The sequence below is a fragment of the Pocillopora damicornis genome, chromosome 1 (genome assembly GCF_964200805.1).
Source record: "Pocillopora damicornis chromosome 1, jaPocDami1.2, whole genome shotgun sequence".
NCBI classification, from domain to species: Eukaryota; Metazoa; Cnidaria; class Anthozoa; order Scleractinia; family Pocilloporidae; genus Pocillopora; species Pocillopora damicornis.
Genome location: NC_142670.1, coordinates 32,156,786 through 32,178,563, shown reverse-complemented (window position 1 = coordinate 32,178,563; position 21,778 = coordinate 32,156,786). Strand labels below are relative to the sequence as shown.

Here is a 21,778-nt window from a genome sequence, read left to right as displayed (position 1 = left end):
AAAATCACAATACCAGCGTGATATTACTGCAAAGATGAAGCAGTTATGTTATTTGATTCGTACTTCACATTCGAGTCGAAGCTTGGGTGGCACAGGTTATTTCTCGCCGGTGGACTTTTCAAAGCAAAGTGATATGAGCTGGGTCAATTGTGGCTCAGCTTTTCGAGTGGTGTAAATAGAAGGGCATCGTGTATGTTATCTAATTATTTAACAAAAACTGTGTATCGCTTTGTAAATACATTTACCTTACACGGAGTATTTTCAGCTGAGTTTCATAACACGAACACGACAGTAAATGTTAAGGACAGTGTAGTCCGAGGGTCGGAGTAGGTTCTCGATACCACTCATCTAATGAAAGGTTATGTGAAAGACTTTTCAAATTCACCTGATGGCAATCGCGAAAGAGTTGCTCTCACCATTTTTTACTGGAGTTAATGTCAATAACCAGGGGAAAATAACAACAACAACAAGGAAATGTTTGGGAAAATGCATGACACCAGAACCCAGCGAAGTAAAAACAGAACAATCAATCAAAACCGGGTTTAACTTTACATCACAACGATTCAGTAACAAATCGAGAAAGTTATTGAAAAAGATTTTACCGTAAAGAAACAGAAAAAGGAAAATAAGGTCATTCTCAACATAATATTGAACATTTTACTTGATTAATTGCAAGTAATTTTCACAAGTAATGTTTGAATTATTAAGTTAATAGTAATAAAAAAAAAAAACTTGCAAAAAGGCATCTCTTGCAGTTCATGCCTTTGTTAGTGTTAAGGGATGTACATAAATTTGCTACCCACAAAGGACAAGGGGGGGGGGGGGAGGGGGAGGGTGCTTTATAAAAGAACAATAAGAACAATGGGAGTTAAATCATTGTTATCCTTAGGACCTGAGAATAGTAATGAATACCTCTTGCATTGTTGTACATAAATTGCTCTGAAAAAAAATCTTATTCACATGCTGCTGGTAAATGAAGTTACCGATGAAATGTGTAAACGCACTGGACGGTCAACTTCGCACGGTTAATATATTTTTTTTCATAAATGAATCCGTCGGAGCTGTTGCAGAATAAAGCCTGGCGATAAAACCAGGTGCTGTAATATTGCTCATCGTCTCCCGTTGCCGGATTGCATTATTTATCCTGTCGATGTCATCTGTCCGGCAGAAGGAAGTGAATGACGTTTTCGTACACCACAAATGTGAGTGCACATGCTGGCGTTACTCTAAAAAGAGACAACAACAACAACAATCAAACAAAAAACAAAAAAAAACCACTGAAACTTACGCTAACGCACAAATACTTGTAATAAGAATAAGTATCTTAATTATTTCACAGTATTCGAACATGTAACTGACGAAAATAATGACACGACACCTACTCCAAATTTTATAGCCTCTTAATGTATCTATCGCCTGTCTCTTCTTCCAGTTTCTCGCAGACTATAATGTGCAAATAAGTTCAAACACCTTATGGGGGTACCCCATCTCTTAAGACCCTTTCCTTTACAAAGCGCCATCTGAAATTAAAAATGGGAGCCCACTGAGCCCTCTTGGCCAATTTTAGGCGCATTTGAAAACTGCATAGTTGAATTTGCGCGGTATAAATAAATGTTATTATTATTATTAATATTATTAGATTATACACTGCGGTATAACACCTAAAACTAACTACCAAATATACTAGTATCATCAAATTTACTCTTTAACATTCTGCCTTACCTGAGGACACTGGGAATTAATCCTTTGTAAAATCCTCTTACTCCTTCATGCCTAAGATTTTGAAAAGAACCTGCCGTGAGAAGAGGCCAGAAAAAGAAGCATACTTTCTTTCATGAAAATGTGGACTTAACCACTAAGCCGTAAGTCAATCCGAAAATTGGATCCAGTTCTCAAACAAGCTGGTTTCAGTTCTCCGCCAATTTCGGTCCAGTTCTTTGTCAAATTGTTTCAAACGGGCAAAGCATATCTAGTCTATAACGTATCGAAAACTTTAAGTCCTCATGTCAAGTTCCAACTTACCTGAAAGTCTTACTAATCACATCCAACGCGCCTTTGTATTCCACCATCGTGTATTGATTCTTTAGAAAAGTAAAATTCATGAACAATAAATGACAGCAGGAAACAGTAAATACTGAACGATTTAACGAAACAGACTTGCTTAAAGACAGCTCCATATATATTTAATTGGTTTTAGCTAATTTTATGGACACAGGATCAAAACTTTCGCGCCGTGCGTTCCCATAACCATCTTGGATCCGTGTTTCTTAAGAGGAATGGAAAGAGTAAAAGAGGGTGAAAGCTACTCTCCCTCATGAGAATTGATATTTATCCACATTGTAGGGTTTGCCTGTCCTTTTGTTGGTGCCCATTTGAACCACTGGGAGAGGGGATGTGTGGGGCTAACGAATCTTTTCCCAAGGAACCGACACAATGACCTAGCTGAGGCTCGAGGATCAAGCACAGGCCACATCAACCTGAAGTCCAGTAAACCAACCGATGAGATCACCGGCCTGAAAACTAAAAAAAGCCTTAAACTACAAGTTTATTTCAAGATAATAGCATCGAAAGTAAAACAAAATCGATCTCAAAAGGTTAATAGTTTGCTAATGAACCTCCTATTCTAACCTGAAGTCTTGCTCTAACCACTTGATAAGGATATGTCGCTGTTGCGGCGAAAATTTTCGACAGTGAAGCCATTAGAAGGTACTCAGTTGAACTCTGACGAAAATGAAAGTTAGCAAAACGTAAATTTGAGAGAAAAACACTTTATATAAAAAAAATAACTACTATATTTTCAGCACTTCAGAGTGATTCCCAAGATAACCCACGGTTACATGATAATAAACGTCATCCTATTAGTACCTTCCTACCAGCCACATGTACAACAAAGGTAATAAAGGTTGTCGTTTGGACGTTAGTTGTAGCTTCAAAATGCTAAGGCTCGTCATGGATTACTCAAGATGAGAAGCCAAAAACGCCCCCCACCCTTCCCTCTCTCATGTTCTCCCTTTACATTCGCCACTGGCCATTACATGTGTTCGTGTTGACCCTTTACACCCTATCATCAATATCCATATTCTCCATACTGTTCTCTGTACATTTCAAAAGATACTAACAAGGAGAATTTCTTAAACAGTCAAGAACTTTTTCGGTGGCTGAATATTTCCTCTATTCTCATGACCTCCATGTGTGATTCAGAGGTGATATTGTAAGGAGAAGTTAGATGTCAGTCAATCTTGAGGGGGGGGGGGGGCAAAGGGTTGATTCTTATCAATCCTTCTGGGTGGAGAGGCTAGGGGAGTTGAGAGAAAAGTTTCGTTCCAGTAAATGGCAACACTACAATCATCCACCCTAAGCTATTAACATGATCAGAGTAAAAGCACTTCACATGTTTTGTATGTCAAGGATTAAGATCAAGAGTTTCTTGTTTGCTAACTCGGTTGAATTTGTGAGCTTTAACACGTATACAATCAACTATACAGACACGTGCAGACAGTATTCACCAGCTTCTTGTTGATTGGTGTTCCAAAATATTGACTGTAGCCTTTCTTCAGCTCCTCATAGGCCATGAATTGCAGTGCTCCGTGTGATACGCCAAAAAATTACCGGAACGTAACCCTGGTCAAGTAAAATATAATGATATGAGCAAACTTCATATTCCATCCAAACACATAAACTCAGGTAAACTCTAAGCTAGGCAAAGATAGCGAGGTCTTAACTCTAAGAATGATGTTTGTGCTTCTCTTTTGTTTTTGCTCTTTCCTTCCCTTTTTCTCTTTTTGATTGTTTTTTTTTTCCTCCTTTTTTTAAGGAGGTTTGAAAACCACTGTTGGCTTAGTGCATATCCAGCAACCAAAACATACTAACTACAATATTAAAATGTTTTACATTAAGTCTCAAAAGTGAATATCAAAGACATAATTGGGATTGCATCATGCAGACCTATATTTGTAAGATACCTAAAGTTCTCTGCAATCAGAGTACCAAACAATGAGTCACTTAAAAAAATAGGCCCAATGTATTGGTGTACAGTTTTAAAATTGTGCTCCATAAGAACACTTTCACACTTCCACTATTGAATCTCCCATGTACATTTAAGAACTAAAGACTATATATATATATATATATATATATATATATATATATATATATATATATATATATATTTAATAATTCCTCTATTATACTACATTTTATTCCATTATTTTTTTTTTGTACTTAAGCTCAAGGTATTAAGGTACGCATGGAGCGGTACACACCACTTGTGACTTCTTGAATTTGGTTGACTTTATTAGAGACCAATACCCTGCATACTTCACCACAAGACCAGCACACACAGTCAAAATAATCTCAATTTTTAACTTGATCAATCAATCAAAAAGCTGTCAACAGATACATATCAAGGTTACCTTGTATAAACCTCTCAACCCCTCATGTCTCCACAACTTTAACAGAGCATCTGTAAGGATCAAGGAGTACAAAATATGTCATGCATCTGGATTTCATGTAAGTGAGGAATTGGTGAGCACAATTACATGCACCACCACCTTGATTCCAGTTCGATTCCCTCACAGTGAAATTGTGATTGAGGAAAGTATCAAACAATTTATTATTCAAAAATTCGTTTGTACTGAGGTGTTTGTGTTTTTTCAGCAAGGGAATCAGAATACCAGAGGCATAAGTGAGTTTTGATCACCCATATTGGGTTTGTTAGGTTACCTGGCACAAACCACCAAAAAGTTAATTCATCTTTCTAATTAGCAAATAGATGGACCTTAATCGTTGGAAAGTAAGTCAACGTAATATAACTTAAAACTTTTCCTAAAATGGTCTCAAAAATAACGGAAAACAGTCAGTTACTCGCCAAACATACAATTATCTATTTGTTTAAAATTGATCAGCGCACTAGAATGAATGTGGAAAGGGCATCGAATGAATTAATGTCTGATAACATTTCGCACCGTGATCACGATCCTGAGAGTGACGCTAAATGAGCACGCGTCAAACTTCGAGTCTCTCAACAGAGACAAACACCCTGTCCAAGATGCTTTTGTCGAAACATATTCACAGTACAATTCTTTCATTAAATTTTTTCCGAATATCTGTGGTTCTTAACAATAGAAACAAAACAAGATTATAAAGACTGCCTCGAAAAGCTCGTCCGTAGAAAAGCACCAAAGTTTGCCCGAGAGGTTTGAAATTTCAGAATTCAGACCACCTGTACATGCTCTAAAATTCAAATTCAAATAAAAGATTATTTGGGACTAGAAGTTATTAGGATCGCACAAGTTATTTGTAAACTTACAGAGCCACAGAATTTAGAAAAGGAACCAAAACTGAATAGTTTCTTTGAGATCAGCTTAGATTTATAAGGCCTATTTGGTACACCGTTTTATTTTGTCCCTTGTTAGAAGTGCTGTTTCACAGTCACTTTTTTTTGTTTGTTTTCAGTCATTTGCGGCGGTGAAATATCGCTCAACTGTGAACGAGACTCTGAGAGTGACGCTTAATGAGAATGCTTCAAACTTCGAGTCTTTTAATGGAGACAAACATCATGTCCCGGACACTTTTCACGAAATAAATTCACAATTCTTCTCTTAATTTTTTCCAATATCTGTGGTTCTTAGCAGTAGAAATAAAACGAGATTATAAAGATTACCCCGTAAAGCTCGTCCATGGAAAAGCGCCAAAGTTTGTCCGAGAGGTTTGAAATTTCAGAATTTGGACCACCTGTGCAAGTTCTAAAATTAAAATTCAAACAAAAGATTCTTTAGGACTAGAATTTATTAGAATCACACAATTCAAACTTAAATTAGCCATTTCAAATAAAATTTTGTTCACAATTTACCTCCTATTCAGTTCAGTTGCCTGTCACAGTTAAACAATGTTAAAAAGATTGAGCAACCCCGCGTAGAAAAACAAGCAACCCAGAAAAAGATGAGAGCGAGTCTCCATTAGTATAAAAGTTTCGTGTTCAAATGATGATCATTCATAGCTTTCAGGACCTGTCACGTCTCTCAATTAACTTAGCCAATTTGGTAAAGGTATCCTCGCGAGTTAGCATCACCAGGTAAGCACATCTCTAAAATATCACCTTTGATTGCCATCCACAGGAGGCCTGTGTATTTGTCTTAACATGATGATGGTCGAAATCCAGTTTCGTTCTAATTTCCCTCGACGCTTTTGAGGTTTCGTGTTGCCTTGAAAGAAATCAAAAGGAAAAACAAAAGTGGGCATACTGTCGTGAGGGAACTTGCTCTCTTTCTGTACGTGTTGAGGGCGGAGCGGTCTTTAAGACTAACATACATATTTAAAAAAAAGCTATTGATGGCGTTCATGTAAGTTTCGGCAAAAACAGAATCATGAGGTTCAGTTTGGATAAATGATTCGAGACAACTTTTCTCTCCACTTTTGATAACTGAGTTTAGTCAAAAAATATATTATGAGAATAAATGGTAAGAGGATAAAGTTAAAATTGCTTGAAGGGGTAAGTTTCTAAAGAAACTGTGGTGCTGCGTCGGTGGGAGAGTATAGAAGGTAATTTAGTGTTAACAACTGGGTTGAAAACGTAAATTAGCCACCGTAAAGAGTAAAAAAGCTGACGTTTCGAGCGTTAGCCCTTCGTCAGAGCGATTAGAGGAATTGTGGGTTGTGTATGGATTTATATGTAGAAAGTGGAGCTACGCCATTGGTGGGAATATGATGACGAAAAAACAGGAATAAATTAGTTGAATGAAAAGCGCTCGTTGATTCCGTGGGGATTAAGGGTGCCGATTTGAAATATAAATTTTTGTTCTAGTGTTTTACGGCTTTCCGAACTGCCTAGATGTAAGGAAAGGCCGCAAACTGCCATATGCTGTTTAGAATGATAAGGAAGATTAAAGTGTCTAGCAACTGGCTTGGATGCGTCCTTGTCATTTATTTCCACATCGCGAAGGTGTTCTCGGAATCGGTCACCCAGTCGTCTTCCTGTCTCGCCGATGTATAACTTATTGCAATAAGTGCAAGTTATGCAGTAAATAACATTGGCGGAGGTACACGTAAAGTGATCAATGATCTTAATGGATCTTTTGGGTCCCGATATTTTCTGTACGTTGTGAATGAAAGGACAAGTTTTGCATCGTGAGCGAGCGCATTTAAAAGTTCCAGATTGGTCATTGGTTTGAAATGAACTCCTGACTAAAAAGTTGCCTATGTTTTTGTCACGTTTGAATGAAATAAGTGGGGGTTGCGAAAAGATAGTGCCAGTCTCTGAATCGTTTTGGAGTAATTTAAAATTTTTAAGAATGATAGATTTAACTGCGTGGTTGTGAGGGTGAAATGTAAGAGTAAATGGAATGCGATCCGTGTTCTCCTTCTCGGCCGTTTGTAGTGCTGCCTGTCGATCGATTTGTTGGGCACGGTGGTAGCCCGCTTGAACGACAGAAACAGGATAGCCGCGTTTATCGAAAAACTGGCACATTGCCTCTGATTTTTCGGAAAAATCAGAGTCGTCACTACATAAACGACGAAGTCTGAGAAACTGTGAAAAAGGTATGGAGTTCTTGACGTGTGATGGATGTGAGGATGAATACAACAAGTAACTATGTGAATCTGTAGGTTTGTAGTAAACACTAGTACATAAGCCGTTGCCTTCAATTGAAATTTTGATGTCTAGAAAAGCCAAAGAATTGTCGGAAATTTCCCAGGTATATTTAAGAGCCGGATGAAAGGAATTGACGGCGGTTATAAATTGAGTGAGCTCCTCTTTGGTAGAGGAGGTAGCGCCGATGCAATCGTCAATGTAGCGGCCGTAGAGTTGAGGTTTTGGGCCGTGGTATTGGCTAAAAAATTGATGTTCGATAAAACCTACAAAAAGATTGGCGTAGCTGGGTCCCATTTTAGTACCCATGGCCACGCCATTAGTTTGTTTGTAGTAGTTACCACCGAATGAAAAGCAATTGAGTGTGAGTACTAGTTCGGCCATACGGAGTAGTGTTTCAGAGCTAGGTTCCTTAACAGTGCGTTGATCGAAAAAATGTTTGAGGGCCCGGAGACCTTCGTCATTGGGAATGACAGTGTAAAGAGATGTTATATCCATGGTGAAAATAAGTTTGTTTTGGTCGAGGAAACTAAAGTCACGAAAAATTTCAAGTGCGTGTTGGCTGTCCTTAATGTAAGACGGTAGAGTTTTGACGATAGGTGCCATAATTTTGTCTAAATAGCTTGAAATAAGTTCAGTGGGACAACTGCAGGCAGAAACGATGGGTCGACCTGGGTTGTTAGATTTGTGGATTTTAGGTAAAAAGTAAATACAAGAAGTTCTAGGAGTAGTAATGATGAGATTTTTAGGCAGTTCGGAAAGCCGTAAAACACTAGAACAAAAATTTATATTTCAAATCGGCACCCTTAATCCCCACGGAATCAACGAGCGCTTTTCATTCAACTAATTTATTCCTGTTTTTTCGTCATCATATTCCCACCAATGGCGTAGCTCCACTTTCTACATATAAATCCATACACAACCCACAATTCCTCTAATCGCTCTGACGAAGGGCTAACGCTCGAAACGTCAGCCTTTTTACTCTTTACGGTGGCTAATTTACGTTTTCAACCCAGTTGTTAACACTAAATTACCTTCTTTAAAATTGCTTGACCGATCGTACTACTTTTCTGTTTTTAGAAGTGCAATCTTCAGGACTTACTTATCTTCAAGCCGCACAGGTGTTCTCAGTTGGTTGTGATTTGCGTCCACGGGGCGTTTTTCCTACAATAGAAACTTCATAAGGAGGTTCGGGCAATTTCCATTCTCTAAAATGGTAAAAAAATAAACGTCCTTCATTCATCAAAATTTCAAATTCGTAATATTTCGTCACGAAACCTTAGGGACTTTTCTTTAGTAAGTTAACTCATCATTCTGAAATGTTTGAGGGCACTCGTTTTTGAGCAGAGGTGAAATATGTGACCCTCCAAGGGATTTTAAGGAATAAGGTAAACGCACGCACACGGTACGCTCACACGCTACTTCAAAAGACTAGCTTTAACACGTGAGCTGCGTGTTAGTTACTTAACTCGTTAATTTACAACTGGCAGCCATTGTCTTGCTTCGCACGGTAGAAGCAAAGAACGTGTGGAGATCTTGCTCGCAACTTTGCACGATACAACACAGTGACAGTGCCAATTTTATAACACGCCTTTAAAAGTTAAAGTTGCTTTCGATTTGTACAAAGAGCCGGAAATCTGGGCTTATTAACTGTGTGAAGCGATAAGGATTTATAGTTTACAAGGTAAGAGTTAATTTTTTTTTTTTTAAATTACCATCTCTCTTATTTCTAAGATAAGAGTTGAGTTTTAAAAAGTAATTCATGTCTTCAAACTGAGCTCCTCTGGACCTTATGAAACTCGTCGTCCTGATTGAATTCCTTGTGAAAATCCTGAAGAAAAGAGCCGTGATTTGCCATGAATGTTTCTTTTAAAACTACAACTTTCGGATCGGACAGAAGATCTTTATTTTCGACTATATTCTGCGAGTAATATACCTCACAAATACCACTCTCACAATTAAGAAGCTGACAATTACAAGAAACAAAGTGAGCTGGGTTGTACAAGATAAGCTGGTCTGTTAAGGAAACAAAGGAAATTAGCGTGTTGGCCAGATATGAAGAATGGCTACGAACACCCTTTCCAAATCTATTGTTTTTATGCGCATATCTTCACTGCAAGTATGTCAAGCCATTAGCGTGCGAGCGTGTTATAACGTGCCGTGTGTGTGCGTTCACCTTATTCCCTGAAACCCCGTGGAGAGTCACATACATAATTTCAGGTCAAAAATTTACTGAGAGCTGACAATCAAGTCTCCCTGACGGGGCACATACATCTAGTACCATGCCAGAATTTCTGCAGCTCTGGAAGTTACAATATTTTCAATAAAACTGAAAAAACAAAACAAAACAAATAAAAAAAAAAACGCTTCAACATACTAAGGGTTAAAATCAGACTACATCGTTCAATTCTTGAACGTGCAGAGGATTGAGAAGTTTTCTTTCCACATTTGGAAAGTCAAATATTGCAAACAACTTCTAGCACTTTAGAATGCAACTTCTAAAAGCATGCAGCCGTGGCAGGTTGTAGAATCTATGGAAAGGAAGAAGAAAAAGGAAAATAAATGAAATTACACTACTTTTGTCCCTTGTCAAAACCACGATCGCTTAAAAATTAAAGTTTTCCAAAGTTGTCATGGTGTGCAAAGCCGTTCTTTATTTTGGATGATGTCGCAAACAGGCATTTTTTATTACGTTAAAACAAAAAAAGAAAAAGCCGAATTTAATTAAACACGTTTAGAATGCGGGTCGCCTTTTTGGCGCTAATGATGCATGTGTTGTGAGGGACAAAACAGAGTGATTCCATTTTGTTATTTTTCTACCCTACGAAGGGCGCCCGACTGATTTCATCATGTAAACATTCCTCTAAAGTTGTTTTTATCTTAAGGCTGATGAAAATTCTAAGAAAATCATCATATTTTGTTTTACGCCACGTTACATTTTAAACACTCATACAACTTTCAAAAATTGCAACATTTTTCAACAGATTCAAATTTTTTTTAAGACTATTACAAAAAAACAGCGCATTTTTATTCTCAACGACAAATAGGAACAAGAAATTAAAAATTAAGAGCATGATAAATATTGACTATTGTGACAGCAACAACAGTTACAAGAAACAAGTGCCGATGACAGCATCGTTTTTAGAAGGTTCATCAACGACAAACAGGGACAAGAGATCAAAAATTAAGAGCATGATAAATATTGACTATTGTGACAGCAACTACAGTTACAAGAAACAAGCGCCGAAACAGCATTGTTTTAGAGGGTTGATCAACGACAAACAGGAACAAGAAATTAATTATTAAGGGCATAATAGATATTGACTATTGAGACAGCAACTACAGTTACAAAAAACAAGTGCCGATAACAGCATCGTTTTTAGAAGGTTCATCAACGACAAACAGGGACAAGAGATTAAAAATTAAGACCATGATAAATATTGACTATTGTGACAGCAACTACAGTTACAAGAAACAAGCGCCGAAACAGCATTGTTTTAGAGGGTTGATCAACGACAAACAGGAACAAGAAATTAATTATTAAGGGCATAATAGATATTGACTATTGAGACAGCAACTACAGTTACAAAAAACAAGTGCCGATAACAGCATCCTTTTCAGAGGGTTTTTATTCCTCACTAAAAATTCTGGACGAAGCGTGCTTCATGCTGAAAAAGGTAAGTCAGTTTTCTTTGACGATAGCAAGGTACAAATCTGAGAATGAGACATTTTGTTTAAATTATTTGGATATAGTATGATACTTATTCCTTTCTGACAAAAAAAAGGAAAAATATTTTCCGAAAAAACTAAGATCGGATGATTCACTCTCCTGAAGTCAGCGGAACTTTTCTTTCTTTCTTTTTTTATACGGTCCTTGCAGCTATGTTATGGGATAAGATGTTGGAATTGCTATAATATCTCTAATTCTCTAACTAATAGAAAGAGAAAGGATCTTTTAACTCGACGGATTCACGACGTGAGCCTTTTCTCACTTTTTCCAAGTAATTTGTTCAAAAAGCATATGTTAATTTATGCTGAACATTGTTTTTATCAAATCTCCAATCTTAATTTTGCAATGCAGCATAATAGACGTGAGTCGGTTGTTGCTGCTCGACACAGAAAACCTTTAAATGTTGAAATCTTGGGCAGAGAATGAAAAAAGTTTAAATTTTCTTTATTTTTATCGACTTTCTACAACTTCTACGGCTTCCTGTGTGACGCAAGGTTTTCGAACACCTTGTTTCTTTAATGTTGCGCAGGAGAGAATTCTTCAATGTGTCATTTTAATTATTGTGCGAAAGCATCACATTCTCTCGACATTCATATCCAGGCAGTGTGCACGACGTTTATCACCACGCTCATAGTTTAACTTGCCTGCCACGAGTAGGTAGAATAACAAAAGTAGTAATCAGAATGTCGTAGGGTAGACACTCTAAGTTCTTTTTCTCAAAGTATGCCTGTGTCATTCATTCAAAATATCATCTCATGCGTACTGTATGTACAGGGATGATTCCTAAACATCACCTTAGTTTAGGAATGATGATGGTTGAATTTACAAAAGTCTTTCTTCTCTCCGTGATTTTGAAGTCTTTTTGCGCTAGGAACCCAATTAAATGACCAAAAACTTGTACCAATTGTTCGGGGATTTGCTTTAAAACGTGTAAATCGTAGGGTAAAACTTGTTTTAAACTTATGGCTTTTGCCGTTGTATCGACTTTATTGTCTTTTTTCGTTAAAACGGCGAAATAAAGAGTTTCATGATTAAAGAGTAGTCACGAAAACAATTGAGTGGGGAGAATATTAAAAGAGACCTCTATATATTTTGATTAAATCTAATAATTTGTACTTTTCTTGTTGCTAAGATGCAGTCGATTCAGAATCGATTCCTACGTTGCTTCATGTTTGTTTGTCTGTCTATCTATCTGCTGTCATAAATACCTCTCTGCTGGTTGGCTAAATAATCTGCATTTCCAATTTCAGCATCAGCGGGAATGGTGTGGAATTCAAGCTTCCTTATCCTCCTGGCTTCTTTGTTTTTCATGGACTTCGCTACTGCTAAAAATCCATGCAAGACAGAAGTTAGCGTACCTGGAATGGTTCTCAAAGGATTCGTCTTCAAAAAGGTCCCAGTAACAGCTCCTCATGTGTGCGATATCACCTGCGAGAGAGAAACGATATGTCAAAGCTACAATTATGTAATTGGGGAAAAGTCCTGTGAGTTAAACACCCGAACCAAGGAAGCAAGGCCCGAGAATTTCCAGCCAGATGATTTACGCTTTTACATGGGACGCATTAGTGGTAGAAGTATGTATTCGGTCCAGTTCATTTTACATAAAAATCTTTCTCAGTGAGTTCTTAGTAAAAACCCGCCAAAATTCGCTGTCCATGTTACATTAACATCAGCTAAACTTTACAGTTCTTAATCATTATCTTTCCATGTTTATCTCACGCGGACAAATATATTCTCCAACTCTGATCTGTTTTGCAACTAATGAAGTCATGTCTATATCGTAGCTCCTTTAGGATCTATTCCTGAATTACCAGCGTCATCGTGCCAAGAGATAAAATTAAGTGAAGGTAAAGACAGTATTAGTAAAAAGTACTGGTTGGATTCAGCTAATGTCGGGAGTTCAAAGTTGGTTTATTGCGACATGATTTTGGGAGGTAAGTCTGTATGCTAAGGACAGAAGTACTTAACACGATGTTTGGTCTACCTTTGCCTTGGCCTTTTGTGAAACGTTTTTACCTTGTCTCAGCGATTTCTTCGACTAATTTCCAATTAGACATCGATGAATGCAAAGGCAGCAATAACGTTTGTGACGAAAATGCAAACTGCTTCAATACTGTTGGGTCTTATAATTGCACCTGCAAAGACGGATTTACTGGGGATGGTCACTCGTGCTCAGGTAAGATAGTTGTAGACATGCCGAGGTACAATATTTAATTTTTTTTCGCCTAAAAGCATTGGAGATACATTTCAGCTATCTACAATCGAGTGAGTGAATAATAGACCAATAATAGCTTGCATTCTATATCAGTGGACCCTTAGCATTAAACAAAGCAATTTTAGCAGGAACTATTGTCCTACGAGTGTTGATTTTTCCTTTTTAAAAAGCAGTACCCAGGTATGTTTATGCATGGAATTGCCATGATTTACATCCATTTTGTTTCAGAGCTATCATTTTGGGAGATAAAAAGACATTCGTGGTGACAAGAGAATATTAATGATGTCTTTCGTGTGAGATGCACGTTTCAAAAATCTAATTCGTGAACGACAAAAACGAGAAAACGCTTTCTTATTATTCGAAATGATTAAAGTAATTACAATTTGGTATGTGACAAAAAGGAAAAAGTACAAATCTACGGTTTTTCAGATACTGGCGAGTGTAAAGAAGATCATTCATGCCACGCGAATGCTAGATGCAAAAACACCCTTGGATCACATGTACGTGAATGTCACCTTATATATTCTAGAAATGGACAAAACTGCACAAGCGAACTTAATATCTTTGCAACAATATTTAGATTAGTCCAGCATGACACGTTTGACTACAGCACCGCACCATTCAGCCGCATAACTCATAACTCATTTTGACTAAAGCAGCGGTTTCTCATGTTAAGGACCTCTTAGGTATGTAAGTGACTTCCCATGGCGCTACGTTTTCGTTGACGCTTAAGATATACTTGAGAGCGAAATTATTATCATGAAATTTTATATAATAATCAAGATATTGCACCAGTAAATCTATGGAAAATTAAAGTTTGTGTCATTATAGTAATGAACCACACTTTTTATCGGTTTACCAGCGTAATAAACGTCTCAAGATGTTGGTAAACCATTAAAACAAAAACAGTATATCAATAACCTCCAGCTCGAAAGAACAAACTTTTGTCGTGTTCTCAGAACGTAACCCGTGAGTTATCTCGCCAGTAAACTGATAGAAAGAGTGATGAATAAAGGGGTTCTAAATATAAGGTTCTAAAGAAACTGTGATGCTGCGTCGGTGTGAGAGTATAACAGGGTATCTAAGCATTATCAACTGAGTTGATGACGTAAATTGGCCACCGTAAAGAGTTTTAAAGTGACGCTCGAAACTCTTAACGGTGGCCGGTTTTCATTGTCAACTCAGTTGATGAAACCACCCTTGGATCACATGTACGTGAATGTCACCTTAGATATTCTGGAAATGGACCAAACTGCACAAGCGAACCTAATATCTTTGCAACAATATTTAGATTAGTCCAGCATGACACGTTTGACTACAGCGCCGCACCATTCAGCCGCATAACTCATAACTCGTCAGTTTGATTAAAGCAGCGGTTTCTCATGTTAAGGACCTCTTAGGTAACGTTCCTGACTTTTGAATCAACAATTTTGGTGACTGACGCATTGTTATTCTGCTGTTAAACGGACTCTTAAAAAATGATTGACAAAAGCATCAAAATAAAGTCGCTCGTTTGGGTCTGAACCATGTACACATGATGGGTATGTAAGTGACTTCCCATGGCGCTACGTTTTCGTTGACGCTTAAGATATACTTGAGAGCGAAATTATTATCATGAAATTTTATACAATAATCAAGATATTGCACCAGTAAATCTATGGAAAATTATAGTTTGTGTCATTAAAGTAATGAACCGCACTTTTTATCGGTTTACCAGCGTAGTAAACGTCTCCAGATGTTGGGAAACCATTAAAACAAAAACAGTATATCAATAACCTCCAGCTCGAAAGAACAAACTTTTGTCGGGTTCTCATAACGTAACCCGTGAGTTATCTCGCCAGTAAACCGATAGAAAGGGTGATGAATAAAAGGGTTCTAAATATAAGGTTCTAAAGAAACTGTGATGCTGCGTCGGTGTGAGAGTATAACAGGGTATCTAAGCATTATCAACTGAGTTGATGACGTAAATTGGCCACCGTAAAGAGTTTTAAAGTGACGCTCGAAACTCTTAACGGTGGCCGGTTTTCATTATCAACTCAGTTGATGAAACCAAATTGTGACGCTTGCGACGAAAGACGAAACTTCGAGGGGTGTCGCTAAGGCGTGTTTGCTAAGTGCCGCTGATGTTGGGACTATTTTACAGGTCGTAGTAAAACCACGAAAACCAAGATGACGGTCAACGGTGTTTGTTCAGATCACGAAGACAAAGACAAAGACGATCACAAAGACGATCACGATCGTAAACTGAAATTACAATAATATTATAACGAATGCATGAATCTACTTGAATTGGTGCGAAAGGCATGAAAGAAATGCTTTACGTGCGTATGTCTAGGACGCGATTAAAATAACAACAATTAACGTAAATTAACATAAACAAATCATAAAAGGCTAAGTTAAAACTAATCGAGATTCAAAGATCGGCTACACGATGAACATTTACGGCTGATTAACAGCTTAAAGACTAAAATGTGGGCGTTGCTGTCTGAGCGTCTAGTTCTTTCAAATTACTCTTTTGATTTCAAGTTAATTAGTTGTACTATTGTACAACATAGTACAAACGTGCGCTATCGCCCAAGGTGAAAAACTAAACTTAAACACATTGAAAATAAACTAACAAAATTACTTACATATCGGTCCCGCTTGTGCCAACGGTTTAGAAGGAAAGAACGAAGGTACTGCTATTCAAGGCGAAATCTTGCGAAACTCTGGCTCAAAGGGACGCTAACTTAGCTTTTATATGTGCGTGGTGACGCTAAAAGATCCGATTACAAGCCAATAGGAAAAAGATAAACATTGTAACTACGATCATAACTAGGCACGAAAAGAAATTGATAATTGATCTAATAAAAAAAACTGTTCTTTTGTTCGGTATCCTTAACACAAATTATCTCACTAATCAGATTCATGAAAAATGCAAAAATTAAAAAAATTGAAAAAAAATTGAAAAAATCTGAAAGAGACAAAAAAATCTGAAAGAAATGATTAGGTTGAGTCCTGAAGGGATTGTGTGTTTTTCTCTGACCTTATCTGACCCTTTTCATGGAACTAAAAAAAACCTTTAAGAATCTGTAACCTTCAAAGATTCCCTTGTAACAAAAGCAGTTAGGATCAAGCAAACTTCACTGAATTTTGACTCGCGTTAATACTATAAATAACAGGATGATGCTAATGGCAGAGAGTTATTACACACTCCTGGAAAATAATTAGGTTACTAGCGAATACCTCTGGGCTGGTATCGTTGTGTGGGGGCTAAGGATCAAAAGTGTCTTAAACACATTTGGTAGAATTCAGTTGAGGTTCAAACAACTCAGGCTTTGGTGGGCGATTAAAGTAAAAGGAACATATATATTTATAATGATATAATTTCATTTTAGTTACTTCGTACATCATCATTGTCCAACGCAAATTCTTCTTTAAAATTTATTGAATGCGTAGTTGTTCTTCTAAAAAACAAGTCCCTTCTGCTTTTTGTCGAACTGATTGACGAGAAAAAATGTCAACAAAAAATATGTTATCCTTCATACTACAATCTTTTTGTGATGTTTTTTTCAAAAGCCGATCCATGCTAAAATTATCAAAACCTGGGTGATGCCAATAGAAAGAGCAGTTATGGTACACCGCATGAATTTGGTCATGTGTTTTGTGACGACTTTCTCCCCGGGGGGTGGTGTCGATTTGTGGGAACTGCAAGAACAAGCCATTTGTTTCAGAGCCGTTAGCTTGATAAATTGAAATAATCATGATGAAATATCCGTTTTAAATATCTAGCTCGTGAAACGCAAAAATAGAAATATTTTTTTTTTCTTATATATGAATATCACGGTAATAACCGCCTATTTTGAAGAGTAACTATATATGGTTTCTCAGATATTGACGAATGTAAAGGAAATCACTCTTGTCACGTGGACGCTACCTGCACGAACACCAACGGTTCCTATGTTTGTGATTGCCAGCCTGGATTTAATGGAAATGGTCATAACTGTACAGGTGAATTTAATCTCTTTGCTATAATACTTAAAATAATCCTGCTCGAATCTAACCTCAAGCTGCTGAGGTGGCCACTGTAGGCCATATTATTAGTTTGTCATATGTAAACGATACTGGTTCTGCCTTACGTCTGCCTGGAGTTTAATGCGCTTTCTGAGAAAGAAGGAGCTCAAATTCGGAACCTGTTGAATTTATTTGGATCTCCAATATCACTGTTTTAGCCTCTTCAAGTGATGATATCCTACACACGTACTACTTGATCAATTGCATATCCATTTTTCTTGTTAAGTACATGTTCATAACTGATTGGCAAGCTGTCAGATTTATAAGACGTTAGAAAAGATCTTGAACCATGGATTTCAATAACCTGAGTCCTTGTAATTTCTCTTTGCAGCCGATCTTTGCAATCATTATAAAAACCTGAGTGACGCCAATAGAAAAAACAGTTACGAAACACCTCCCGGTTCAGAGTTGTGTGATAGCCAACTCCCTGAGGAATGGTATCGTTTTGTGGGAGCTGCAGGAACAAAAATGCCAACATCACGTGTGTCAGCAAACAGATGTGGAACAAAATACTCAGGTTGGTTAGACGGTCGTTATCCTACAGTGGAAGATGGTGAAGTTTACAGGGATGTCTGCTTTAGTAATGATCCTCATTACAATTGTAAATTTAAGAAGAAAATTTCTGTGAAAAACTGTGGGTCCTACTTCATCTACAAACTTCTTCATCCACTTCTTTGTAACTCACGCTACTGTGGTACAGACTGAATTTGAGCAAATATACCCCTTGTATTAAGAGGACTCATAATTCGCTCTGTAGGTATATATGTATAATTTTACAGGAAGGTCTGCTTTAGCGATTGTCCTACGGGCTGCAAATATACAATGATAATTTTAGTTAAGAATTGTGGATCCTACTTTATCTACAAACTTAGAATGCCACCTGCTTGTAGCTTACGATTCGGTGGTACATACTGAATGTAAAGCAAATATACTTTGCATAGTAAGAAGATTCATAAATCGCTCCGTAAGTAAATGTGTATAAGGTTTATAACATGTGACGTAGTTAACTTGTCGTCTCTATCTTAAACATTATCAGCAGATTTTAACCTTGATGGCAAACAATTATTTATTTCATTAGAATTATAATCTTAATCAGATAGCCTTTGTCATCGAGGAGAGTTGCCCGAAGGATCTTCAAAGGAATCTTCAAGTAAAATCTGCAAGAAACAAACTCTCAAGCTTACGTATTATGTGTTTTTCGTTTTTCTTCTTTAGCTGTAATTATAAACCATGGTTATTTTAGCGTAAGTCAGGGAATACAAGCGGGTGAAATCTTACGTGTATTTTTCTAAGAGTAGTATTCGAGTCGTTTGATGTTCATTTATCTCTAATTTACAAGAAGATACCTCAACACAAAACAAAAGGGGCAAAGCGAGGATAGTTTATTAACAACATACAAAATATTAAAAAAAATCGTTGGTGGTCTTTTCAAAGGAAAGTGATATGAGCTGGGTCACTATGTGGCTCAGCATCTTGAGTGGTGTAAATACATGGCATCGTGAATGTTATCTCATTATTTAACAAAACTGTGTATCTCTTTCTAAATACATTAACCTTACACGGACTATTTTCAGCTGAGGTTTAAAACACGAACACGAGAGTAAATGTTACGGGCAGTGTAGTCCGTGGGCCGTAGTAGGTTCTCGATACCACTCATCTGCTTAAAGGCTTTGTGAAATTCACTTGATAGCAATCGCGAAAGAGTAGCTTTCACCATCTTTTTAGTGAACATGCAAAAATAACAACAACAGCAACAAAGAAATGTTCAGGCGAATGCATGAAACCAGAACACAGTGAAGTAAAAACGGAGCAATCAATCAAAACTGGTTTTAACTTTGCATCAAAATGAATCAGCAACAAGTGGAGAAAGTTATTGAAAAAGATTGTAACGCAAGATACAAAAAAAAGGAAAATAAGGTATTTTTTTTTCCAAAATGTCACAATTAACTTAATATTATGCATCTTTCTTGATTAAATTGCAAGAATTCATGTTATAATTTATTTGTCAATAATTATTATTAACTAAATAGTAATAAATAAAAAAAAACTTGCCAAAAGGCACCTCTTGTAGTTTCTATCTTGGTTAAAAATTCTTATTTACAAGCCGCTGGTGAATGAAGTTACTGATAAAATGTCTAAACGCTCTGGGCGGTTAACTTTGCACGGTTAATATATTTTTTTTCCATAAATGGAACAGTCGGAACTGATGCTGAATAAAGCCTGGTTGTAAAATCATGAGGATAACATTATTTATCCCGTCGATTTCATCTGTTTGAAGGAAGAAGGAAGTGAATGACGTTTTGCTACACCACGAAGATGATGTCACACGCCGGCGTTACTACGTAAAACTTATGAACAATAAATTACAGAAGGAGACATATATTCAATCTCTTTTGGCTAATTTTATGGGCACAGGATCAAAACTTTGGCGCCATGCTTTCCCACAGCCATCTTGGATTTGTGTTTCGTGAGAGGAATGGAAAGAGTGGAAAAAGGTGAAAGCTACTCTCCCTCCATGAGATTTGATATTCATCCATATTTTAGAGTTTCCTTAGCCTTTCCTTAGGGTTTTCTTAGCCTTTTGTTGGCACCCGTTTGAACTCCTAGGTAGGATGATATGCGCGGCTAACATGGCTTTTCCCAAGGAAGCGACAAAATGACCTCCCTGAGGCTCGAGGTTCGAGCACATTTCACATCAACCTGGAGTCCAGCAAACCAACCGATGAGACTACTGCATCACCAGCCTAAAAACTAATTAAGGCGTTAAACTACAAGTTTATTTCAAGCTAATAGCGTTTAAAACTAAAACAAAATCTATTTCAAAAAGTTAATAATTTGCTAATGAATCTCCCTTTCTAGCCCTAAGTCTTTCTCTAACCAATTAATAAGGATATGTCGCTGTTGCGGCGAAATTTTGACCGCAAAGCCATCACAAGGTACTCACTTGAATTCTATGAAGAAAAGGAAAATTAGCAAAATTAAAATTCAAAAGCAAACACTTCATATACAAATAACTGTACTATCTTTTTAGCATCTCAGAGTTATTCCCAAGATGACTCACGGTTACAGAAAAAATAGACCTAATCCTACTCTTACCTCCCTACCAGCCACGTGTATAACAGGTAATAAAGGTTGTCGTTTGGGCGTCAGTTGTGACTACCCAAGATGAGAAGCCACAGGCTTCCCCATCCTTCCCTCTCTCATGTTCTCCCTTAACATTCGCCAGTGACCATTACATGTGTTCGTCTTAAGCCTTTACACCCTAACATCAGTATCCATATTCTGCATACTGTTCTCTGCACATTTCCAAAGGTGTTGACAAGGAGAATTTCTTTAACAATCAATAGCATCTTTTGTTGCGGATTATTCCCTTTATTCTCATGACCTCCACGTGTGATTCAGAGGTGATATTGTAAGGAGAAGTTAGATGTCGGTCAATCTTGGGGGGGGGGGGGGGGGCAAAGGGTTGATTCTTATCAATCCTTCTGGGTGAGGTGGGGAGTTGATGGTAAATTTCTTTCCAATAAATGACAACACTTCAATCATCCACCTTAAGCTTTTAGTGTGATCAGAGTCAAAGCACTTCACATGTTCTTTTTTTTCAAGGTTTAAGATCAAGCCTGGTTTGCTAACTCGGTTCAATTTGTGACGTATACAATCAACTATAGAGACGCGTACCGACAGTATTTATCAGATTCTTGTTGACTGGTGTTCCAAAATATTAACTGTAGCCTTTCTTCAGCTCCTCATAGGCCATGAATTGCAGTGCTCCGCGTGATACGCCAAAAATACCTGGAACGTAACCCTGGTCTAGTAAAATACAATGATACGAGCAAGCTTAAATTATCCAACAAACAGGTAATGGTAATACTCAAACTTGTCAGATAGAAGTCGTTATTTTGACTTAACACCAAATTCTCCTAAAAAATTTACAAAGAAATGTATAGTTACCAGGGGGGGAAATTAATAACCAGTCCTTGGAGTTAAAAGCGTTGAAACAATTTTTAGACGTTCTAAGGAAAAATCCAGTAGCTTAAGCCCAAACGGTTCAACGTAACCACACCAAAAAAAAAAAGTATTCATAGCTGTGATGAGTTGAAGACATGCTTTAGAGCTTTTATTTATATTTTTATAGGTTGTAAACAGCTTTTTTTACCAATAAATCCCAGTCAATATTTAGTCTCTGGAATGCTAG

The 21,778-nt window shown here is 37.2% G+C and overlaps 1 protein-coding gene and 1 pseudogene across 2 annotated transcripts; one reads left to right on the top strand and one right to left on the bottom strand.

Annotated features, from left to right (window-relative positions):
* Positions 1–632: 632 nt before the first annotated feature.
* On the bottom strand, positions 633–6,240 carry LOC149053351 (solute carrier family 25 member 32-like; annotated as a pseudogene). Its single transcript, XR_016179853.1, has 9 exons — positions 6,098–6,240; positions 5,663–5,744; positions 4,620–4,756; positions 4,413–4,464; positions 3,507–3,621; positions 2,629–2,721; positions 2,023–2,081; positions 1,723–1,773; positions 633–1,226 (listed from the first exon to the last, which is right to left on the bottom strand). The product of XR_016179853.1 is annotated as a solute carrier family 25 member 32-like (transcript).
* A 6,336-nt stretch (positions 6,241–12,576) lies between these two features.
* On the top strand, positions 12,577–18,288 carry LOC149053350 (uromodulin-like). The gene is made up of 5 exons (XM_089190098.1): positions 12,577–12,889; positions 13,100–13,249; positions 13,369–13,491; positions 17,401–17,520; positions 17,915–18,288. The coding sequence occupies exons 1-5, from the start codon at positions 12,577–12,579 to the stop codon at positions 18,286–18,288; spliced, it is 1,080 nt and encodes a 359-aa protein (XP_089046224.1).
* The last annotated feature ends 3,490 nt before the right edge of the window (positions 18,289–21,778 follow it).

Bases quoted from the DNA above. Each gene is read 5' to 3' on its own strand.
- LOC149053350 (XM_089190098.1), top strand. From the start codon at position 12,577: ATGGTGTGGAATTCAAGCTTCCTTATCCTCCTGGCTTCTTTGTTTTTC. The intron at 12,890-13,099 runs GTATGTATTCGG...TCTATATCGTAG, and splicing joins GGGACGCATTAGTGGTAGAA to CTCCTTTAGGATCTATTCCT. The intron at 13,250-13,368 runs GTAAGTCTGTAT...ATTTCCAATTAG, and splicing joins TTGCGACATGATTTTGGGAG to ACATCGATGAATGCAAAGGC.